At 60.4% G+C, this 21,459-nt stretch overlaps 3 protein-coding genes across 7 annotated transcripts; 1 reads left to right on the plus strand and 2 right to left on the minus strand.

The window, feature by feature from the left end:
• Positions 1–170: 170 nt before the first annotated feature.
• On the minus strand, positions 171–4,454 carry SURF1 (SURF1 cytochrome c oxidase assembly factor; the record flags this gene model as incomplete). Of its 5 annotated transcripts, none has more annotated exons than XM_082470369.1 (9): positions 171–350; positions 429–510; positions 733–895; positions 981–1,053; positions 1,934–2,125; positions 2,991–3,073; positions 3,156–3,289; positions 4,217–4,268; positions 4,404–4,436. In XM_082470369.1, the coding sequence occupies 9 exons, from the start codon at positions 4,419–4,421 to the stop codon at positions 281–283; spliced, it is 867 nt and encodes a 288-aa protein (XP_082326495.1). In that variant the 3' UTR covers positions 171–280. The 5 variants fall into 5 exon arrangements, with proteins under 5 accessions (XP_082326495.1, XP_082326493.1, XP_082326496.1 ...); XM_082470367.1 differs by having other exon boundaries at positions 4,347–4,436; XM_082470370.1 differs by having other exon boundaries at positions 4,217–4,421.
• A 36-nt stretch (positions 4,455–4,490) lies between these two features.
• On the plus strand, positions 4,491–9,134 carry SURF2 (surfeit 2). Its single transcript, XM_082470373.1, has 6 exons — positions 4,491–4,622; positions 4,710–4,864; positions 5,586–5,689; positions 7,809–7,997; positions 8,174–8,340; positions 8,637–9,134. Exons 1-6 carry the CDS (start codon positions 4,545–4,547, stop codon positions 8,718–8,720), a joined length of 777 nt encoding a protein of 258 aa, XP_082326499.1. The 5' UTR covers positions 4,491–4,544; the 3' UTR covers positions 8,721–9,134.
• A 1,833-nt stretch (positions 9,135–10,967) lies between these two features.
• Positions 10,968–21,397, minus strand: SURF4 (surfeit 4). Its single transcript, XM_082470372.1, has 6 exons — positions 21,192–21,397; positions 14,087–14,273; positions 13,384–13,460; positions 12,703–12,746; positions 12,072–12,258; positions 10,968–11,368 (listed from the first exon to the last, which is right to left on the minus strand). Exons 1-6 carry the CDS (start codon positions 21,237–21,239, stop codon positions 11,102–11,104), a joined length of 810 nt encoding a protein of 269 aa, XP_082326498.1. The 5' UTR covers positions 21,240–21,397; the 3' UTR covers positions 10,968–11,101.
• Positions 21,398–21,459: the final 62 nt, after the last annotated feature.

Here is a 21,459-nt window from a genome sequence, read left to right on the forward strand (position 1 = left end):
GTCTGGGGCGGTGGCAAGTAAACCCTGGGTCCTTACCCCTCACAGGGCAGCACTTGCGTGTTGGTCCAGTTTTGAAAAAGCTAAGCAGTACTTGAATACCTTGAATACTCTGAACCAAGCCCGGATCTTAGATTGACTGGTTCATTTGGGTAGAAGGAAGGCGCTACACATGCGATGTAGAGATTTATTTATATCAATAACACGTTATCAGTCTAAAGTCAGTCGAATCTCTTGAAGTGGCTTCAGCTGTTCAGGGACAGGGCTACATCCGCCAAGCTCGTCACACACCAGGAGTCCGGCTTAGGAATTTCTTAAACCACAGATATGAGGTGGCCGCGCAGAGTCCGTACCTTGGGTTGAAAGAAATGAACAGTGTCAGGGGCTGAAGGGAGGGTGGAGGGAGCAAGAGTGGCTGGCCCCGGGCTCACCAGGTGAGGATGTACTGCACGTGCTCGTTCCTCAGCGTGACTCTGGTTTGCCCTCCAATGGGTCCTCCAGGGACTGTGCTCTCTGCAGGGACAGGGGGCTGTGTCCTCACCGCGGCCTGTGCTACCAGCTGCTTGGCACGCAGTGGCCAGTCAGCCAGCCCCCTCGTGTTGCCCTCCGCTCAGCGCACGTCAGGCGCGCTCCCACTCCACCAACACCCGCGCTGGGCCGGAAGTGACGGGGAGGTGCCCAGGGTCAAGAGGCAGGTAGAACAGGGCCTTGAGGGGCGGGCTGGTCACAACGTACTGAAGTCGGCGTCTATGAAGATGGGCTCTGCGCCTGTGAGCCTGGCCATGGCCTCTAGGTCCCGGTAATGCCACTGGTTCCTCTCGGGGTTATTCTCAGGAACAAAGGGCTTCCTGGTCTCCGACAGCCTCACCATCCCGACTAGGTCCACTTCTCCCTCGACCTGCCCAGGAAGGGGTGAGATGCTCTGTGGGGCCCTGCGTGGAGCCTGAATTAGCTCCTACGGGGGACAGGTTCACGCCCCTTACCTGGCCTTTGCGCCGCGTATCTGGATTCACTTTCTTCCTGGGCACAAACCCTCTATTTACCAGGATGGTGACTCTAGAATAGTAAGAGCACGCCGTTTCAGGTAGGGGACGGTTTTTGAATAAAGGTGGTCACTAATGGTCATTCTGGCACCTCCCGGACGACAGCACGAGGAAGGGTTTAAGAGTTAGTAGAGCTAGCTGGGGGGGAGGGGGTGCCTCCGACCCGTGAGTGCTGTAGGTTTGCGGCCTCCCTGCCACCATCACCAGCAGCAGCGGCCTCTGCTTGCTTTGTGCTTCACCTGCTGCACATGCAGCCAGTGACCAACAGCACCCCGCCGCCTCCCAACTACTGCCTCACGTGTCTGCCCCCAATCTCCCATCCTGACCAGGGGAGTCCCCAAGCCGCAGCATCGGGGCCCATCCCAGACCTAAAACCAGAAAGCTGGGGGCTGACAAGGGACCTGGGGTTTCATTTGTATGTTACCATTGGGAAGCTGCTCTACTTACCGATCTTGCAGAGCCCCCATCGTGTACACGTCATCTCCTTCCCCTGGGATACTCTGCCCATCTCTTCACTCACTATTCGACCCAGAGCCCCTGGGAAGCCTTCCTCAAGTCGACTCCCTCCCTTGCAGGGCTGGGTGTTCCTTTCTCTTGAGTTCCTCTGCTGGCCCCTCAGGCTGCACCCTAAGCACTAAACGTGTGGGCCACTCATCGACCGTTTCTCCAAAGAGGCCTATTTCATCTCCTTCCTTCCCCTTCAGAGCTCAGCGGGCAGGTGTTGTTCAGTAACAAGTTAATTGGCTTAATAATGTCAGAATTACACATTTCAAGCTCCCAAGGAGTCAAGCTTGTCTGGGTTTCTTGGATTCCCCAGGGTTGGGGGCTGAGAAGGAAGGAGATGGGAAGGACCGCATCTGCCAGGCCAGTCAGCTCCCCCGCGTCCCACTCACCCCAGGTCAGTGCAGCAGAAGGGAGTGACCACGTAGGCACCGCTCTCAGCCGCCGACGAGAGCCGGCCGGCCTCCCGGGCCTCCCGGGCCGGGTCCACCATGGTCCGCGGCATCATGTACAGCTCCTTGGAGTGGTCAAAGTGCCCCCTGACCTTCACTGGCCTGTACTCCAGGTTCTGCAGTTCCATCGGGCTACGAGGGAGGGCAGGAGCTGAGACCAAGCAAGGTTTGGCAGGAAGACAAACCCTCTCAAGGGTCTGCAAACCACGAAGCCCACCGTGGCCTGAGAAGCAATGTAGAAGGTGACACACCGCCACAGTGGGGTCTGCGTGATGTGCCCTCCAAAGGGGGAAGCTGATCCCTTTGATGCCACATGGGAACGTGGATCTGTGCTGCCCAGCAGTCCACGTTTTCAAGAAAAGCTTAAAGCTGTGGCCTCCTGTGTGAACGTGATAAAATACATGGGGCCAAAACCGTCATCTGCAAGCCGAATGTGACCCACTTGTTTGCTCCTTTGACTGGAAAGCTTTTGTGATTTTAGCTGGCACTCTTAGGACAGTGCCCTTTTTTTTTTTTTTTTGGCTGTGCCGCACAGCTTGTGGGATCTTAGTTCCCTGACCAGGGATGGAACCAGGGCCCCCTGCGGTGGAAGCGTGGGGTTCTAACCACTGGACCACCAGGGAATTCCTAGGACAGTGCTTTTAAATGAGGGGAGAAGGCAGTAGAATGCCTGCGCATTTTCTCACAGTACCGTTCTCATGTCCAGACTTGACATGCGCGTGCCCTCCCCTCCAGCTAAGAATTACTGCTGCAGAAGGCCATCAGCACTGTGGGGGGATCCCTCAGCTACACTGGGTCTGGAAAAAGCGCAAAATCCAGGTTCAAAGATCTTTCTATGTATGTATGTCAGGCAGCTTCACAAGGGCAGTCGGGTGTCAACAGGAAGCCTAGCAGGACCACTGATTTTGAGGGCTCCCATCAGGGTCAGGAAGGCAGCCAGGCCCCACTGCTGACCTCAAGTGAGCCCAGCCCCGGGTGGGCAGCCACACACACTCACTCTGCGGGCAGCGGGATGGGCTCGGCCATAACTCTAGACTCTAGTTCTGCGATCAGCTGTAGCTTCCACTTCCGGCGCTGGACCTATGGACACAGGGCATAAGCCCGAGCAGGTGGCAGCACAGTCAAGGGCTCAGAGCCAGGAGCGCGAGAAGTCAGGCTTTACCTGCCACGTCCCCAGGCCAAAGGCAGTCACAGGTATGAGAAGCAGAAACCACTGGAGGAAGGAGTCGTCTTCTGTTTTTGCGGCAGTTGCTCCGGCTGAAGAGCTGCCACACCTGCTGGGCCTCCAGACCAACCCTAGTAGATGTTACAACACGGGCATGGGGCCGGAAGCCCTGGAACAAAGAACTGGAGCAGCCAATTCCTTGAAGCTGCCATGACTACCGGAGAGAATGTGGTACAGGAGGAGGGCCCAGGCCACCACGTGCAGTCAAGAGCCCACCAGCAGCACCTGCGTCCAGCCCAGCTCCTAACCCAGTGGCCAGCGCATGACACCCACTCAGTGGACATTCACCCACTGAATGAGATCCAGGGCTTAGTCCTGGCTCTGCCACCAACCATGACCCTGGGTAATTCATGGAACCACCTCACGCCTTTCGTGCAAGAATATGCTGAGATGTATCCTGTCATGAGGGTGCACGGGTACGGGCTACTGTGCTCTGCAGACAGAACGTGATACACTCAGGAGAGTGGTTTACAGAACTCTCAGAACAGCTGTTCTTTTTCATCGTTCATAAATTTAAAGTTGGCAAAACGAACACAGGAAGTACATTTAAGCTCTCAGAGGGTGAGTCCCATCAACGGAAAGCATCACGGGTCTTGAGGTTTGTAAAAAAGCAGGCCTGGAGTAGGCGTGCAACGTGCCTTTACAGTGTACACAGCACTCTACACACAAATACCCTGTGCTGTGCCTTGAAGGCAACATGCAAACTGTGGTGATTAGCCAGGCTTTCCTTTAGGAGCCCACACAGTTTCCGTCCTGGGTTGGCCCCGCATCAGCCCGAGGAGCCGTGGGGCGGTTACGGCACGTCTCGGGCCGAGCGTGTCGGGCGGCAGCGCGGACGACAGCGCCGGCCAGAGCCCGCGCGCACCCAGGGCCCGACTCAGAGGCTCGGGCGGCAGTTCCAGGGCTTATCGCGACGCCACGCGACCCGGCAAAGCGGAGGCACGGACGGACGGGGCGGCTTTCCCAGGTGCCGAGGGCACCCCTGGACGAGTCCTCACCTGGGCGCGAGATGACCCCAAGGGCGCTCCTCCGGACGGCGCGGGCCGGGGCCTGCGGAGACGCGAGGGGCCGGCTGAGCTCGTCCACTCCGGGCGCGCGCCCCCAGCCCGGCCGCCCCGCTCCACTCACCGGCCCCGCGCCCGCCGCCCGCAGCAGCGGCCCCAGCCTCGCCGCGCACAGCCCCACCCGCCGCGCCGCCGCCATCGCCCAGCCCGGGCGCGCGCTTCCGGGATCTGGAGGCTTCTGCTTCCGGGGCGCCGTCCGGCCCCGCCCCCGGCCCACGTGGTTCGAACGACGTTCGGCCTCCAGCTCCGCGCGCACCGAGCCATGAGCGAGCCGCCGGCTGACGTGCGCGCCTTCCTGCGGGAGCACCCGAGCCTGCGGCTGGAGCCTGGCGCCCGCAAGGTGGGCTGGGGGCACAGGACCCCCCAGACGGGCCCCGGGCCCCCCGACCGCCCGGACCCCGTGACCGCCCCGCCTTCCCGCCCGCAGGTGAGGTGCGCTCTGACAGGCCACGAGCTGCCCTGCCGCCTGCCGGAGCTCCAGGTCTACACCCGCGGCAAGAAGTACCGGCGGCTGGTCCGCGCCTCCCCGGCTTTCGACTACGCCGAGTTCGAGCCGCACATTGTGCCCAGCACCAAGAACCCGTACGTGGCCGGGGCGGGTCCGGCACTGCTGGGGAGGCCTAGGGTGGGACAGTTCCTAGTGCTGAGTCTGGCCGGAGCTGGGTAGACTCCGAAGCCCCGACCCCTCCCCGCTGGGTGAGCGCTCCTCAAAGACGCGGCCTGTTCTGCAGCGCCCACCCTCCCGTGAGATAGGAGACCTGAGATCCAGGTGGGCGTCCTGGAGCTGTGAGTCACCTGGGATCTCAAGTGAGGCCCGTCCCCCGTGCGTGTTTGCTTTTTTGTAAACGTGAGGTTTGTCACCTGGGCCTTTCTGCTTCAGGAGGAGTGGGACGCTTGTGCTTTGTCACCTGAGGTTCTGAGTGCGGTCGTTTCCCTATCTTTAGTTTAAAGGAGAGCTTTGATTTAGCTGGGAGCGCACGGTTGACAATAGTAGTCAAAACGAAGAGGGGGATGGCAGCCGCTCCCACTATCCAGCACTTTGCCAGGCTTTCGCCGACGTGCCTCTGGTGCTGGAGCAGAGTCCGGCGAGGCTGGTGAGGCCTGTTTTCCAGGCAGACGGTGAGAGGCCGCGGTCTGCCTGGATGACTGCTTCTCCACCCGGGCTGTGGACTGCAGTTGCTTGGGAGCTTTTAAGAATCCTGATGCCCAAACCACGTGGTAGACCTCCCCTGTCAGTCCGTGTGGGGGAGGCCAGGGTGGAGAACCATGGGTCCGGATTCTTGCTTGTGAACTGTCCCCTTAGGCACCAGCTGTTCTGCAAACTGACCCTGCGGCACATCAACAAGTCCCCGGAGCACGTGCTGAGGCACACCCAGGGCCGGCGATACCAGAGGGCTCTGCAGAAATGTAAGTAGCCGAGGCGGGACACGGGTGTCTGGGTGCCTGCCTGCCCTCCCCCAGGACGGCACCCCTAGAACGCAGAAGCAGCAGCCCGGGCATCCTTCGGTGGTACTTGGTCGATGCAGTGGGCCAGGTCCCAGCACAGTGAGGAGAGGGACGACGGTAGAGACGGTGCAGAGCCAGAGGCAGACTCCGAAGTGATGCAGGTTGTGTTAAGTGCTGTGAAGAAGCGAGGCAGGTGGACCTGCCTTATGCAGGAGGCTCTCGGAGGGTTTCTCTTTAGACTGAGACTTGAGGGACTGCGGGGGGGTCGGGGCGAGTGCTCCGCTTGGCTGGGGGGGTGTCTGGAGGACGGCCATCGTGCCACCAGGCAAGGTGGGGTTAGAAAGGTGGGTGGGGATGAGACCACAGAGGATCTTGGCAGCCGTGGAGTGGGGATGCCCTGGAAGGGTTAAAGTAGGGACTGGCCTGATTTGTTTGTGTCTCGGGATCACATGTTGCTGCCAGGGGAGAGGGGAGGGGAGGGGAGGGGAGGAGTGGGAGGGGCCACCCGGTTGCTATGCAGTCACCCAGGTGAAGATGCAGGTGGCTGGGTCACCAGGTGCTGGCAGGGCAGATGGAAGGATGTGGGAGGTTTCTAACGGTTTTGTGGATAGAATCAGTGGACGGGGGCAGTGAGGGAGAGGGGGGAAACCAGCTGTGCTTCCCAAGGTTCTGGTGTGACAGCTGGTGGCTGATGACATCACGAGGGTGGGAGAGCGGAGTCTGAAGAAGGGCTTTCTGGGGAAGAGCACAGGTTCCTTCGAACGTTACAAGTGGAGGCGGATCAGGGCGGGTGGCCGTTGGGAACACGGACCAGCCCTCAGACGATGCAGATCGGTGACACAGACACAGCGTCTGCATCGCGTGGAGCCGGGTGACAGGGCCGGGACTGAGCTCGGAGGAGCCCCGGGCAGGAGCCGAGGAGCCCGGTGCGGTCGTGTCTGAGGCAGGGAGGAGTTTCAGGGACGGAGCGGTAGCCTCGTCAGATGGCCCCTGAGGGCAGGGGAGGGCTGAAGCGTGACCTGAGATCTGACGGAGGCAGCGGAGGAGGCGAGGTGGGGACAGAGCCGGGCAGGAGCGGGCCGGGAGCCCCGAGCCCCGAGCGAGGCGGGGGCAGGAGGAGCGGCTGGGGCGGGGCGGGCGGGCCTGACGACCCGAAGGCAGGCGAGGAGGACGAGCCGGAAGGCCTTACTTGGCAGTGAAGAGAGGAGGCTGCGGGCGGCGCTGGGGGCCGGCGCTGGGGGCCGGCGGAGGCGGGACGGGGGCTCCTGGGCGCCTTGCTCGGCTGCTCGGCGAGGGCGGGAAGGGGCTGGGCTTCCCCACGAGTAGGGGCGCGGTCCCGAGGCCGGGGAGGCGCCGGGGCCGCTCTGGCAGCGGAGCGCGTGGCGGGGGCGCCTGGCCACGCGTGGGCTCCGCTCTGCTGGTGACGGGGCCGCCGTGCGGCCGTGGAGGGGGCCCCGCAGGTGGGCGGTGATGAGAGGGCCGGGGCCCGGCAGGGCTTGTCCACCCCGTGAGTGACGATGGGCTGGAGTCGGGGGACAGTGAGAGCCGATGCAGGGCGAGCTCCAGCAGCCGGCTGCCCCGAGTCCTCGGCGCAGGAGGGGACGGTGTGGCTCCAGCGAGGCTTCTCCGTGGACGCCTCGTCCCCGCTCTCTGCTCTGAGCCGAGGGTCGGCAAGGGCCAGGCACCAACTTCCGCTGAGCCCCGCCATCCAGCGGGGGTCCTGGCCGCTGTGCCTGAGGGGACTTCAGTCTCCGGGTGACAGGCTGGCCTGGCTTCCTGTGCCCGCTCAGCCGCCCTCCCGGCCGTGGCCGGCTGGAGCCAGAGGACAGATGCTCCAGGCGCGTCCTCCTCGGGGAGGAGAGAAGAGGGAGGCCTTCGCCACCCTCCTGCCCCGGGCCCGCGTCCCCACGCGCCCCCCTGCTCTCCCGCTAGGAACTGAGCTGATGGCGCTCGCCTTCCTCTGCCGATTTTACCTGTGGGGGGGGGGGGTTCTGGGGGCCCTGGCAGAGCTCAGCTCTGTTCCCGGAGGGCTGTGGGGAGACGAGGCGGGAACCGGGCTGCGTGTGCGTCTGTCTCCCAGACGAGGCGTGTCAGAAGCAGCATGTGGAGTTCGTGCCCGCCTGCCTGCGGCACAAGAGTAGGAGGAGGCAAGACCAGCAGGGCAGTGACGGGCCACCCGGCCCTAGAGAAGCCTTCTGGGAACCCGCGTCCAGCGATGACGGCGCCGCCCCAAGTGACAGTGACGACAGCATGACAGACCTGTACCCACGTAAGCTGGGACGCGCCCCCTCTCCCTCCCCATCCTCTGGATTCGGGTCGCGACCGTCCACCCGGTTTGCGTCAGCAGCTCCCTCCCGCTGTGTGTCCTCTGGTCCTGGGCCCGGCTGACCCCCGGCACAGGTGGGGGACTCGACCTAAAGCAGCCCAAACCTCTGCTCCTTCCAGCCGAACTGTTCACCAAAAAGGACCTGGGGGGGACCGAGCACGGGGACAGCACCGACGACTTCCTGACGGGGGATGAGGACGAGAAGCCAAGACGCCGCAGAGAGATGGGCCCTGGGGACAGCGAGGCCGTGGGCGTGGGCCGGGAGCGGGTCCTCAAGCGCGGGAAGGTGGGTGCCACCACCAGGGCTGCCGGCGTGGCGGCGGCTTCTTCTAGCCGTGGTTTCAGCTTCTTTAGAAAAATAAAACACCTTTCTCACAACCGAAATCTCAAGCTAAGGATACGTAAGATAAGCGCCGAGGCTGCTCTAATGGGGGCGGGGGGCTGCTTCCTGGTTTGCTGCCCAGGAGTTTCCACTAAAGCCTCTTCCTCTCTGCGGGCCGGGATTGGGGGGGCCGGGCTCACAGCACCCCTGCGTCAGATCAGAACGCCTCCACTGATCGGAATTGTCCGTTTGTGCCGCAGAAGCAGTCCGGCTCGTTGAAAAAGAAGTTCAAGAGTCATCACCGCAAACCTAAGAGCTTCAGCTCTTTCAAACAGTCAGGTTAATGGAAAGTTGCTGGAGAAAACACATCTTGAGAGCCTTTCGAGAACCCTCTCGGCATCCACGCCGTGTTCCTCTTCAAGGTGCCCGCCGCGCGTCCTCCTAACTGCTGGGAAGTCCATCCACTCCTCGTTTGCTGCCCCAGAAGGCCGGGCCGGGGGTTCTGACCCGCGGATGTCAGGGTCTCACTCCCACCCCCAGGAAGCAGCAGGGACCCCGGAGGGGGCACCCGAGGAGAGCCCTGGCCGGTCCCCACCTGGCTGGACGACACCAGAGGATCACACTGCATACAAATGCCACTATTTATTTTGACGTGTCTCCAAAAATCAAAATGTTTTCAAACACAACTAAGATATAAAATACAGCGTAAAATGAGATTCATAACTATCTCCCCCATAAAGCAAAAAATTTTTCAGAAATCGTTGTGCCAAAACCAATTGGTAGATCCTGTTTTTCTCTTCTCCCCGAGTAGGCATCGACCCCCAGCCCGAGCACTAGCCCACGCAGGGCCAGGGGAGGCGGGCCTGGTGGCCACCACGCCACCTGGCCACCAGGGTCAATCTCAGTTTTTACAAACCAGAAAGGTCTTCCTAGCAGGGGGCCGAAGAAGACCCGTACCCTGCCAGAAACAGTGTCACGGAGCAACTGCAACCTGGCCAAGAGCGCCATTCATCAGGGCCATCATGCTGGGGTAAGGGGGAGGGGGCTGTAGATCAAGACACCACCCTGCCCAGATGGCGACACTGAGTCAGAAAACCCACTTGGTGTGGGAGCATCCCAGCGACTGAAGTAGAAAAGCCCTCTGAACTTATAAATACTCGGGGAGTAGGGCCACTGGGGGAGGGATTGGGAGCGTCTTGGGTTGAGCCTGTGCAGTGGCGGGGACACAGGTGGGTGCTGGAAAGGTTCTAAGAGCGCTAATGGGTAAGAGCCGGCCTCCCCCCCGCCCTGGGAAGCTGACCAGGGGCTTTGCTGGGGCGGGGCGGGGCGGGGCGGGGTTGCTCCCCACCTCACCCTGGCTCTGGCCTGGAAGGCAGACGTGGATCTGGGTTCAGGACTGGCCCCAGCAGCCCTGGGGAGGCCCTCAGGCTTGCACCCCTAGCTGAGCAAACCGGAGAAGGTGAGATCGGCTCCAAGGCAAGGCTTGCGAGAAGCCTCCGAGGAGGGCCTCGTTGAGTTAGGCCAGCCTCACCGTGTCGGTCTGACCCTGACTCCCCGTGGGAGGCACAGAGGCATCGCTAGGAGGTGGACGAGCGGAGAACAGCAAGAAGCACGCACGGCCCCAGGAAGAGAAACACAGTATAAGGCAATGTTAGGAAACTTGAGATACAGGATTGAGATCCAATCGGTAAGGCATCACAAATCGTAAAAAGTAATTTGGGCTGCATTCAGCATAGCAAATGGACAATCTGAGCAAGCCGCAGCCTCGTGAAGATGGGGGAGTGGTGGCCGCACAGCCTGGGGAGCCCCGCGGGGGAGACGAGCGGGCAGCGCTGGCCCGGCTCTGGCTGTGGCCCTGGGGCAGCTCAGCGTGAGGTAACCGGTCTGAGCGCCCCACTCCGGCCAGGCCCCTGCAGTGGCAGCTAGCTGCCCCCCACCGAGCTGGGCACGCAGGGGGTCCGAGGCCCACGTGCTGCCGGGCCTGGGGGGCGGGTCCCTGCGGGCTCCGGGCAGCCTCCCCGTGGGCCACCGTCCGCACCTTGAGCCACTACCGCTCCCAGGGCGTCGCCCCATAAAAACCGCACCAATCCAAGCCGAGCCTCTGAGGAAAGCCTTTCACCCTAGACAGCAGCCTTGGCTGCCTCTCTGACACTGCCTTATTCTTTGGGTCTGGGGTTTCTCTATATGCTCTCGCTGTCCCTATAAAGTATCACAACACAGGGCAGAAACAACGGGGAAGGCACTGGTGCGGGTTTGAACCAGTGTGTTGATGTTGGGCTGGGCCACCCCAAATCATCGAGTAGTTTTAGCTAAAAACGTAAACTTTAAAAAAAATAATAAGAAGGAGACTGCTTTGAATGATACACAAATGTATCTGCTCACAGTACAGCTTGAAGGTCCCCCACCCCAAAAAAGAAACCAAAAAAAAAACAGGACTGAGAGGCCACGGCCAAGCAAGCTGCTCACTCCAAGAAGCCGCGGCCCGCCTTGGGGAGGGAGGTGCTGACCACGGGCCGGCCAGCTCTGCGCGGTCACATACCGGGTGGTGGGTCCAGAGCAGATTTAGCCATCAATTATCAGGTGTTCGCAAATAAAGTTCTCAAAACATCTGTGCCTTTACCAAGGGAGGGGAGGGAAGAGGATACAGAAATGCTGGCAGTTATGTCGAATCCACCCCAAACCAGTCCTCGACGGCCACGGGTCCCAGCCAGGCGGGGAGGGTCTGTTACCACTCTTTCTTCTTCTCGTCCATGGACACGCCCCCGGGGCCCAGGGCCACCACCAGGAGCAAGCCTCCGATCACCGACATGGTCTGGAAAAAGTCGTACTTGAGGAAGTCATGCATGGGCTTGTAGACGGGAATGGTCCAGAAGGCGTTGAAATACACGTTGATGGCAAACAGCCACACGACGAGAGTCAAAGCGGCCAGCTTGGTTTTAAAGCCGATGGCCACCAAAATCATCAGAGCCGTGCCCACGATGTTCTGGAGAATCTGCACAGGTTGAAAGGTAAGCAATGGAAATAAACAGGCAGGTTCCAGCTGCCCGTGTCACTGCAGTCTGTGGGCCAGGGTGGAGTGACTCAGGGCGTGCCGAGAGCCGGCATTACAAGCAGGGAAGAAAATCATGTCTCCTGCGATGGGGGCAGCAGAGAAAGCAACGCTTTGAATTGAGAAAGGTTTGGGGAGGGGTAAAAGGTCTCCGATGAACAGGCTGGGATTCACCGGGACCTGCTCCAGTCTGAGCCCGGTGGACCTGTCAGTCACAACCGCAGTCCCCGGCGCTGCTTAGAACCAGACGCTCCCCCCTCCCCAGCACCAGGAGCCCCTCCTGGGGACCCCGCCCGGCCAGGGCCCCGCAGCTCTGTAAGCTACTGGGGGACAGGGACAAAGCCTTCGACTCTGCAGCCCCAACAAAAAGGACACGATAAAGGCAGGAGCGTGAGGAAGGAAAGAGAAACAGGAGCCTGTGCCAGGAACCTTCACCGACAGCCTGGACGGACCCTTCAGCGAGGTCAGGGAGACTTGGGACTTAACTGGTTGGAAAGGCAGCTTCTTGGTGCACAAGAGCTTGGCAGTGTTCTGTTTCCTTTCACAGGACCATCCCAGTGGCCCCTCAGCTATGCTTAGTGCACAAGCCGGGAAGAGGGGGCAGCGCCCCTTCTAGAAGGACAGGGACCCGGCCAGAAACACTTACCGAGAAGAAGCTGGCGTCAAAGTGAAGGAGGGTCATGAACATCAAGACCAGCAAGACGCGGCCTCCGAGCTGCATGTACTGTCTGGGGGAGCTCTCGCGCATGGTGGGGACGCCCGCAAACATGCTCTTCCCTTCGGAACGCGACTCCGCCAGGAGAAGCAACAAGCCTCCGCCCAGGGCCAGGTTCCTGAGGAACGGACAGGCCACGCCAGTCGCTCAGGCTCATCAGGCTCCGTGAGCGCCCGGCGGCCCAGAGCGGGAGACCCCGGCAGGAGCAGGGCCTCCGGTGACACCCGCGGACAGGGAAGCCCCACACGACCGGAGACGTGGATGCGTCCGCGCCACCCTCGGGATGGCCTGGCCTGGGCTCTCCTGCTGACCAGCTGGGCCCCTGGGAGCCAGTGCTTCACTTGGGCCCTCGTCGCCCTCGTGAGATACGGGGTCGGGAGGGACGACCTCGTTCTCACCTCTGTCCTGGGGGCTCTGGGTGGGGAAGGAAAAGGCTTCACCAACGTCCACTACAGATTCTAAGAAGCATGGTTTGGACCCAAAGAAACTTACTTCAACCAACAGTTACTGAGTTTAGAAACATGATGAAAGTGCACTAAGTCACCAGCCAGAAGGCACCTACCTCATCAGAAACTTCAAGTCCCATAAGATGCTGTAGGCAATCGTCTAAGGAGAACAGAGAAGAGAGAAACTTGAGTCTCGGCATTTTCAGACAGATCTGTATTTCTACAGAATTAACAGCATCAGGCAAGTCTTCCAGCATCGGTGAGAATCTAAATACAAGACGCACAAAACCCTTTCAGGACACTGGCAGCCCCAAGCTCAGTGTCTCTCAGGGTGCAGTGGTGGCCCCGGATCTAACAGGCCCCCGCTTCCTCGGAGCGGAGCCCAGGACGTCGTGGAGAACACGACGGCTCCGAGACAGCGGTCTGGAGTAGGTGTGTGACACGCGTCACGTGCGTAGCTAGGTGCGCTCCTTTATGAGTCAGGATGCTAACGAGACAGCGCCCTGGCTGCAGCCGACCCCGTGACTTGTCCCCTTGTCACAGGGAGCTCAGGGAAGTGGCAACAGGTGGATGCCCGGAGTTCGGCCCCTTCCCAGGGCGCTCGGCTGTCCGGCTCTCCTGAGCTTCCACGGCTTGCATGGAGGAAAATCCAGCAATTTCTCAGAAGAGAAAAGGAGTTCCAGGCAGACACACAGAGGGCTGAGAGGGGAGTGAGCCTGAGTCCTCACGAATGCCTTTTCGCCAGAAGCTCTGCTCTAACCAGAGAGAGGGTGAGACCCCAGCCACGTGCCGTTTACCTGCAGCGCGATGATGCCGAAGAGCCCAAAGCAGGCGTACTGCACGAAGTTCCTGCTCAACACCAGGATGCAGCCGGCTGGAAAGGAGAAGGGCGAGGGTCAGGGGACCGTGGCCACCTCCCCGGGCGCTCTGGCGCAGCGGCAGCCCAACCGCCCGCCCCCCAAGCAAAAAGCATCTTCTGGGAGGATTCATGGTAGGCACGGGCCCCCCACACGCGTCCACTGGCCTTTCCTCATCAAAAACACTAGTCCGGAAAGTGGGTCCCTTGCTTACAGAGTCACTGCCCATCAGGAAGAAGCTCAGCTGTGGAGCTGCGGGACAGGCTGGCAAGCGCAAGTGCCGTCCTTGCCCCCTAACGTGCAAGAGAGGGAGCGCTGCCGCCGGAAGACGGTCGGCAGGCGCAGAAGGCGACCCGAGGCCAACGCAGCTGCACTGGCGTCTGATGCTCTCCCTGCTCTGTTTGCCTGTCGATCCTTCCCAGACACCCTGGCTCTGGGGTGCCTCGGCTCCTCGCTGGCCCACCCGGGTGCCCCCACCTCCAGCACCTCCTGCTCTGGGCACTGGTCACAGGGCCTCAGAGCAACGCGGCCGGGACCACACAGAGCACCCAGCCGCGCGCGGCGGGCCCAGCTCCCAGGCCCGGGCTGCCGCCCTGGCGCGAGGAGCTGCCGACGCACAGCCCCGAGCGCCGGCGCCACTCACTCAGCTGTCCGAGCAGGTTGAGGAACACGAAGGAGGAGGCCAGCAGGTAGCCGCAGCTCCAGGTGGTGTCGATGTAGTCCCGCTGTTCGCCCCACTGGAACCACATGCGGATGCCGTCCTCCAGGAAGGTGCTGATCAGGCAGAGGCGCGCCACGTGCGGCAGGTACTGCTTGGTGACTCGCAGGAACTGTGGGGCCGCGGAAAGCCGAGGGTGAGGGGCCCGGCGCCCACTCCCAGCACTGCCCGGCGGGTCCGGGCGCGGGATCACCCAAGCCTCCGTCCCGGAGACGAAGGAGCCCGAAGGCGATGCCACGGGCCCGTCCCCGACCTCCTCCGTCATCTCAGCTGCCGTGTGTGTGGCAACTACAGTCATCACGCGTGGACCTGCCCCAGGACACAGGGCGTGGGCAAGGCAGACTCGCCCAGCGACAGTCTGAACCGGCCCTCGGAGGCGACCCAGTCGAGGGTGTCTCTGCCGCGGCACTACCGCCTCTGCACCAGCTCGTTCTCTGTCATGGGGCGTCCTGCGCCGAAGGCTGTGAGCGGCCTCCCCGGCCTCTCTACCCACCAGTTGCCGTGAGGAACCCCCTCTCCAACTGTGACAGCCCAGACACCTCCAGACACGGCCGCCTCCTGCTCCCTGCGGGCCACGCCATTTACGACGGGTGATTAGGAAACGCACAGGCAAGGCGAAGCTGAGGTACAGGTGTCATGCGGGTGGACCACACGCACTTTCTCTTACCAAGCATTCAAAGCTGAGGTACAAAGGGAGAGAAAGCCTGTGACACACGATAACACAGCAGGAACTCGGGAGAAAGATCGGGGACCCACCCACACGAGTGACATGTCAGGAGCCAGAGTCTAAAGGGCATCGGTGAGTCTGACTCCTCAAAGGGACACTTGAATGAATGTCACAGCCCCTCTTAGGCCGATTAAACCTGTCGTTGGGATAAACAAAGGTGTATATAAGAGCGTTTCTTGGTGTTTGGTGTTTTGAAGAGCTGCTTAAAAGCCCTGGGAAGCGCTAAAGCTGTGCAACAGGGTTAACGAGCCTCGGGCTGCTTCGACCAGCCTTCCGCTCGCCAGCTCTGGCTCGGTGTGCACAGAGAAGCCTCCCCGCCTCCGGGGATCTGGGCCACAGCAGCCTGGCCTGGCTGGCCTGGGAGGGGAGGAGAGAGAGGTGACAAGCCAGGTGTCCTCTCTCCTCCAGTCCTGGAGCTGGAGCCCCGAGGTGTCGCGTCTGCTCAGCCCCTGACCCCCACGGAAGCGGCGCCAGCGTCACAGTGAGGGAGAGACAGACACGCAGACAGTCCAGCACGCAGGTACGGGCACGGAAGCAGGGGTGGAGACTGGAGCTCAGGGCTCTCATCCTGGCTGATACCCGCCCGCCAGCACACTGCGGACTGTGGACAGACCGCGTTACTTTGGGGGGAGGGGGCGGTCTCTACTGTCCTTCTAAAAGTGAGGACAGCTGGGTCCATGGTGGCGAAGATTCTTTCCAACTTTAATGAGCAGAGGAGAAAAGGGAAGGGAAAGGACCCTGTTTAAAAAAAAAAAAGACGTCCCCAATACTCCTATATGAATTCTGGAGTCCACGCAGAGAAGAAACACATCAGATCAGGGGCTGCGGGGACAGCTGACGCCACGTGCGCTCCCGTTCCTGCCTCATGGCCCGAATGATTGCAGAATGCCCAGCAACGGTGTAATCACCCAGCCCGTCGAGAGACGAAGGGCACCTCCTCAGCTCTGATGCCCTGGCCCAGCCCAGGAGCCCGGGCGACGACACAGGCCTCGGCTCGGTGTCGAAACCGGGGAGAAGCCACGGCGAGGCCGGCAGAGCCCCACCGGACAGCTGTGCAGACTCAGACCCCCAGGCGGAGCCCGACTCGCCTCCGTGCGGCCCTGCGCCCTCGGGGGAGCGCGCTCACTGCGCCGCAGCCCACAAGACGAGACGGAGGCAGTGTTTAAAGCCTCCGAGACGCGTCTTAATTTGAGTGTCTGGGTCAAGAGGATTAAAGAGCGGCGAGAGAAGGTTCCCTTCGGACACGTAATTCATTCCTCCCTCCGCGCGCAGACACGCCAAGGAGACAGACATCTCTCTGCTTTGGAAAAACACGGCAAAAGTTCAGGCATCTGTGCTCTGAACTAAGCACGAATCTGATTTTCAAAGTCATACGTGGCCTAGGTTTAGGGCTGACGATTTTATACGTCAGGCCGATCCAGAGCCTTTCTTAACCAGCCACCCGCTAATGAGCACCTGTTTGCACTGAACAGGAAAGAAAAAAACTAGGTGTGATAGAACATGAGACCAGACCCAATTTTAATCTTATTGCCTACACACATCTTGGTCTCAACGTGTGGCCCCTGAACCCACGTCACGCTGCCTTAGACAGTGTCCCCCCGGCACAGTAGAAGAGCCCCCGAAGCAGGCACCCAGAAGCCACCTGGCCGGTGCACGTGCTAAGCCGGCCTCCCGCTCACACAAAGGGCCCGAAGGCCGGGGGCTGCCTGCTGCCCGCGCACCCGTGGCGGTCACCCGTTCGCTCCACTGGGGTAGCTACACCTGACCTGGGACCTAACTCTGGGAATACGGTGATCATGTCCCACAAAGCACGGGAAAACCTACTTTCTCTTAGTATTCAGGACAAAAGGGACCTGAGGAAAGCAGTCTGCAATTCTTGTTTCATGAGAACTTGGAGGCGGAGGAAAGAGGCAGTCAGACTTCCTTGATCACCGAGGACTGGGGCTGCCCTTATCAAGGGCCAGCTCAAGCCTGCACATCCCAGAAGATTAGAACCTGCAGCCAGGTGACTTCCCGCACATCAGGCTGAGTCAGGGCTGGTACTGGAGCTCAGTGACTCACACATGTGCGTCCACCGAGACCCCCGAACCCCCAGTAAGTCTCCCTGAGCACTGCTCTGTAGGGTCACGCAGCACCTCAAGGTCCACGAAGAGATGTCAGCCGGCCCTGAGCTGGAGAGATGGCCTGGCTTTCTTTACTAAAAACCCACGTGGGACAAGGCGCCTACCAATAGGAAGGCAGCTCCAGGCTGCACCTGACCTTCCGGGAGAAGCCTCACCAACTACAGCCCCCGCACGCACGCCTCCACCCCGTTCCCCAGAAGAGGCGGGGTGGCTTTTCCGAACCTCCTGTCTAAGATCGGCGAGCAAGGAGGAGTGAGTCAGCCGGCTCCTCTCCGCCCTCTCCCCACTCCTTTTTGGCATAAGGCAGGAAGCCCTTGTTGGGGAGGGGGTGACAGAGCAAAGGAACAGGAGGAAAACACTCAGCGGCCACCCACCACTGTCACCAGAACCCTACCACACTGATGGCCAGCCACGCACTGTTAATCCAGAGCCCTGAGACCTGGGGGCTGTGTACGCCCGGTTCAGTGTCCTGCCAAGGCCATCCTAGCTCTCCAGCGATTGACCAGAGGCCAAGGGGAGCTCCTGGGGGTGAGAGCTTCCAGGACTGGCTCTGTCCTGCCAGAGGACAGGTAGAAATACCAAAGGCCAGGGACCTCCCTGGTGGCACAATGGTTAAGAATCCGCCTGCCAATGCAGGGGACACAGGTTCGATCCCTGGTCCAGGAGGATCCCACATGCCGCGGAACAACCAAGCCCGTGCGCCACAACTACTGAGCCTGCGCTCTAGAGCCCGCGTGCCACAACTACTGAAGCCCGTGCACCTAGAGCCCGTGCTCCGCAACAAGAGAAGCCACTGCAAAGAGAAGCCCGCGCACCACAACGAAGAGTAGCCCCCGCTCGCCGCAACTAAAGACCGCGCGTAGCAACGAAAACCCAATGCAGCCGAAAATAAGTAAATAAATAAATAAATTTATTTAAAAAAAAAAATACCGAAGGCCACACTGGAGAGCAAGGCCTCATGCAGGTTATCTGTCACCTTGGTGACGAACCACCAGGCAGAACCCATTAAGTGCTAATACTCCTATTTACTGGTGCAAATGTGCTTGCAAGTTACAGTCTGCAGACCGGCAGCGGGTTCCAGCTGCAGTGCACGTGCGTAATTTTGGATTGCCGAGATCGTTAGTCTCCGGCTCCTTCCGACCAGTCTCAGGTGGCTTCCGAATGCCCAGCTCCCGCAGAGAGCACTCCCAGCACCTTCTCCAGCAGGGGGACTGTCCCTGGCCACCCAGGGCAAGGAGCTCGATGCCAAAGAGGCAGCTCGGGCACAGCCTGCCAGCGGGAAGTAACCAGACCACTCACCCTGCGCTCGCGCCTCTGCGGACCTGAAGGGAAGGTCGCAGGACGGCCAAGCCACGCGTGGACTCAACACATCGACCCACCACGTGCTGCGCGAGACCACACACACCTCCCTCTCTGCATCTAAAGATGGAAACGCTATGGCCAAGCTCCGGGATCTGGGGGCGCCAGAAGTAGTATATGCGGAGGACCTGGCCCAGTGCGGGCGCATCGAAGGTTCGGGATTATTGTCCTAACTCTCAGAGGACACATGGCCCTTTTGAGGTCCTGTTCACGGCAGCCCAGACTTTCTGGCCACATCCTGTCACTTCATTTTTGCTTTTGTTTTCTGAAGACAAGGTTAGAAATGTCATATTATACGATCAGTGACTTTGATGACATTTCCCCAGTCCCTTCAAATTAGATCATTTTCATCTTAAAAGCCGGACTCGCAGCACCTTTGTTGTTTTAATACTATGGGGGTAAATGTTAAAAACAAAAGCGCCACCCCGGATTTTGTCCATAGGAAGCCATTGCTTTGGCTCTGCCCCCAACTATCTGTCCACATCCTCCTCTCGCACCAAGCCTGCCGCCAGAAGAGGCTCCGAACTTTGGTTGTGACAGCACGCTGAGCCCCGCCCTCCTGAGTCGCCCACAGAGGGCCACAGAGGGGTCCGCTGACAGCCGTCACCATCAAGGTGGGCTCTGGTGCTGAAAAACTGACAGCAGGAGCCTGCACTGCCCGACAGACGCAGCCTTGGTCCACGCTGTTTCTCCGGGTTTTAGGCAGCGTGCCCTCTTACGATGCCAGTGCTTTGTGCGTTTCCCTTCATTTGTACCAGGAGAGGAACACCAGGCTGTAGAAGCACGTTGTGTGTGGTACTAGCCTCGAGGTCAGAGACTGGGTTTCTCCCAGGGCCGTGGCCCCAGGCCAGCCCAGGAGCCTCAGCACGCCTGGCCTCCCTTCCCATAGTAAACTGGTGCAGGCCAACCCTGTGTGCCCCTCAAGGGCCTTTCTGGTTCCAAGATTCTGCTTCTTTCACTGAAGGCAAACAAAATGCATGGAGAAAAAGAAGAAAGGATTATGTAAAAAGAGTCTGGTGGTTTTTTGTTTTTTTTTTTTGGCAGTAGGAGGGTTTATCATTTGATACTTGGCAGCAACTTGACTGGAGACATTTTATCTAGATTCGGTTATGAAATTCACTTGCAAAACCAGGGTTTTTCCGGGCTGCAGAGTGAGTGTACGAGGCTCTCATGACTCCCTTGGCTAAAAGGAGCCATCTTCTTAGGTAGTTGCTACTTGGGGAAACAAAATTGGGTCACTAAGATGATGGCAATGAAAACCGACAAACTAAGCAAGCCTACTTGACTTTTGAGAGCTTTCGCTATGAATTGTTTTTCAGAGGGATACAATTTTTGGATTGTGTCTGTAAACACAAAATCATGACCTTAGGAAAAACTGTTTCTTCAAGTTGATATGTTTTATCCCCAAACTGGTTTTTAAAATATCAGCTCACGGGAAAGTAGCGCATAGGAGAACCCGACTGGGAGGCCACACAAGAGAGGTACCATCCCTCAAGGGAAACAACAGGAAATCTTGTTCACCAATAACTGATCAGAAAGCCCGCAGCACGCCCACACACACACACACACACACACCCTTCCAAGACACCCAGCCTCGGAGTATGATGAATTAATACCACCCCCATAAAAATAAAAAATTTAACCTCACTACTCTTAACTCTGGCAAAGCCACACACACATTAAGTGAACCAAAGAAAGAATGACAGTTGGGCCAGCCGTCGATCTTCCCGCAGAGATGGGGCTGGTCGTCTGTAGACATAACGGGATACTTTTAGAAGTAAAAGGTACACGACTGAATAATCACCACCACGTTCTTTGGACCAAGCTTGGTCGAAAGAGAGGGTGGAAGCGGCGTCCTTTCCCCTTTCCAGGATCTGGTTCTGTTCATCTAGTTTTTGAACACCTTTAATGGTGACTCAAGGGCCTGTTTCAAGGGCTTCCCTGTAGCTCGGAAGGCCACCTGTACACCCTGGGAAGGGGAAAGACAGGAAGATAGGCTTCCCCTCCTCCCAGGTTTGTGTACAGACAGATACCCATTCATTTCAGTCTCAGGGCAGAGTCCAAACAGGGAAGGAAAACGCAGGGAAGGGTCAAAGGGACCCTAGGAACCCAACACATCTGGGAAAGAGAAAAGAAAAAGTACTGTGGCTTTCTGCAGTGGGGTGCATACCAGGGCGCCCCCTTTCCTCTGGGAGGACCCCAGGCCTCCAGTCTGACCAACCCCCGTTCAGGATCAGCTCCCCAGCCCGCCCCCGAAGAGTGCCCAGTAAAAAGAAAAGCGTGCAGGGACCACCCAACACTGTAGAATGCAGAGGACGCGCCCCACGCACCCCGGGGCCTCGGGCCCCTTCTCAGGAGCCGGGGAGGCAGCCGCCGCCACCCCTCGGCTTCTAGGATGGCCCGGGCCGGGCTGGGGAGGACGGGCCCACCGAGCTGGGCGCCGAAGCAGGGGCCCGGGAACACACCCAGAGCCCGGTGGGGGGACGGCGCAAGGGCAGGCTGGGCCCGGAGGCCGAGTCTGGGGGTGCCCCCGGCCGGGACGGGCGGCGAGCCCAGGAGGGAGGGCCCTGGTTGGGGGAGGGGGCGCGATCCCTCCGGTGAGATCGGGAGGGGTGAGGGCACGGCCCAGGCCTCGGGGCGGCCCTGCGGGCCGGGGGCCGGCTCCGGGGGCGGCCGGGGTCTCGGGGCCAGGCCCGAGGGGTGCAGGCGGGCCGGGCGGGGGTCCCGGGGGAAATCCAGGAGAGGGGGCCGAGTGGGGCCGGGGGAGGGGGCTCCGGGCGGGAGGCCCGGGGGAGGGGCCGGCCGAGCCCGTAGGCCGCACCTGGTCTGCGAAGTCCTCGGCCGTGCCCATCAGGTCGTTCTGGCCCATGGCGGCGGCGGGAGGCTCGGCTAGCTCGCTCGCTCGCTCGCTCCCTCGGCGCTCGGCCCGTCGGCGCCCGCGCCCGCGCCCGCTGCGGCCTCCACAGGAAGTGCCGGCGGCCGGCCTCGCTTCTCGTCCGCGGCTCCAGCGGCTGCCACGTAGGCCAAGCCTTAAAGGGGCCGCGCCGCGGGGCCCGCCCCGGCCGCGCCTTAAAGGGGCCACGCGCCGC

The sequence above is a fragment of the Balaenoptera physalus genome (genome assembly GCF_965194825.1).
Source record: "Balaenoptera physalus genome assembly, chromosome: 7".
NCBI classification, from domain to species: Eukaryota; Metazoa; Chordata; class Mammalia; order Artiodactyla; family Balaenopteridae; genus Balaenoptera; species Balaenoptera physalus.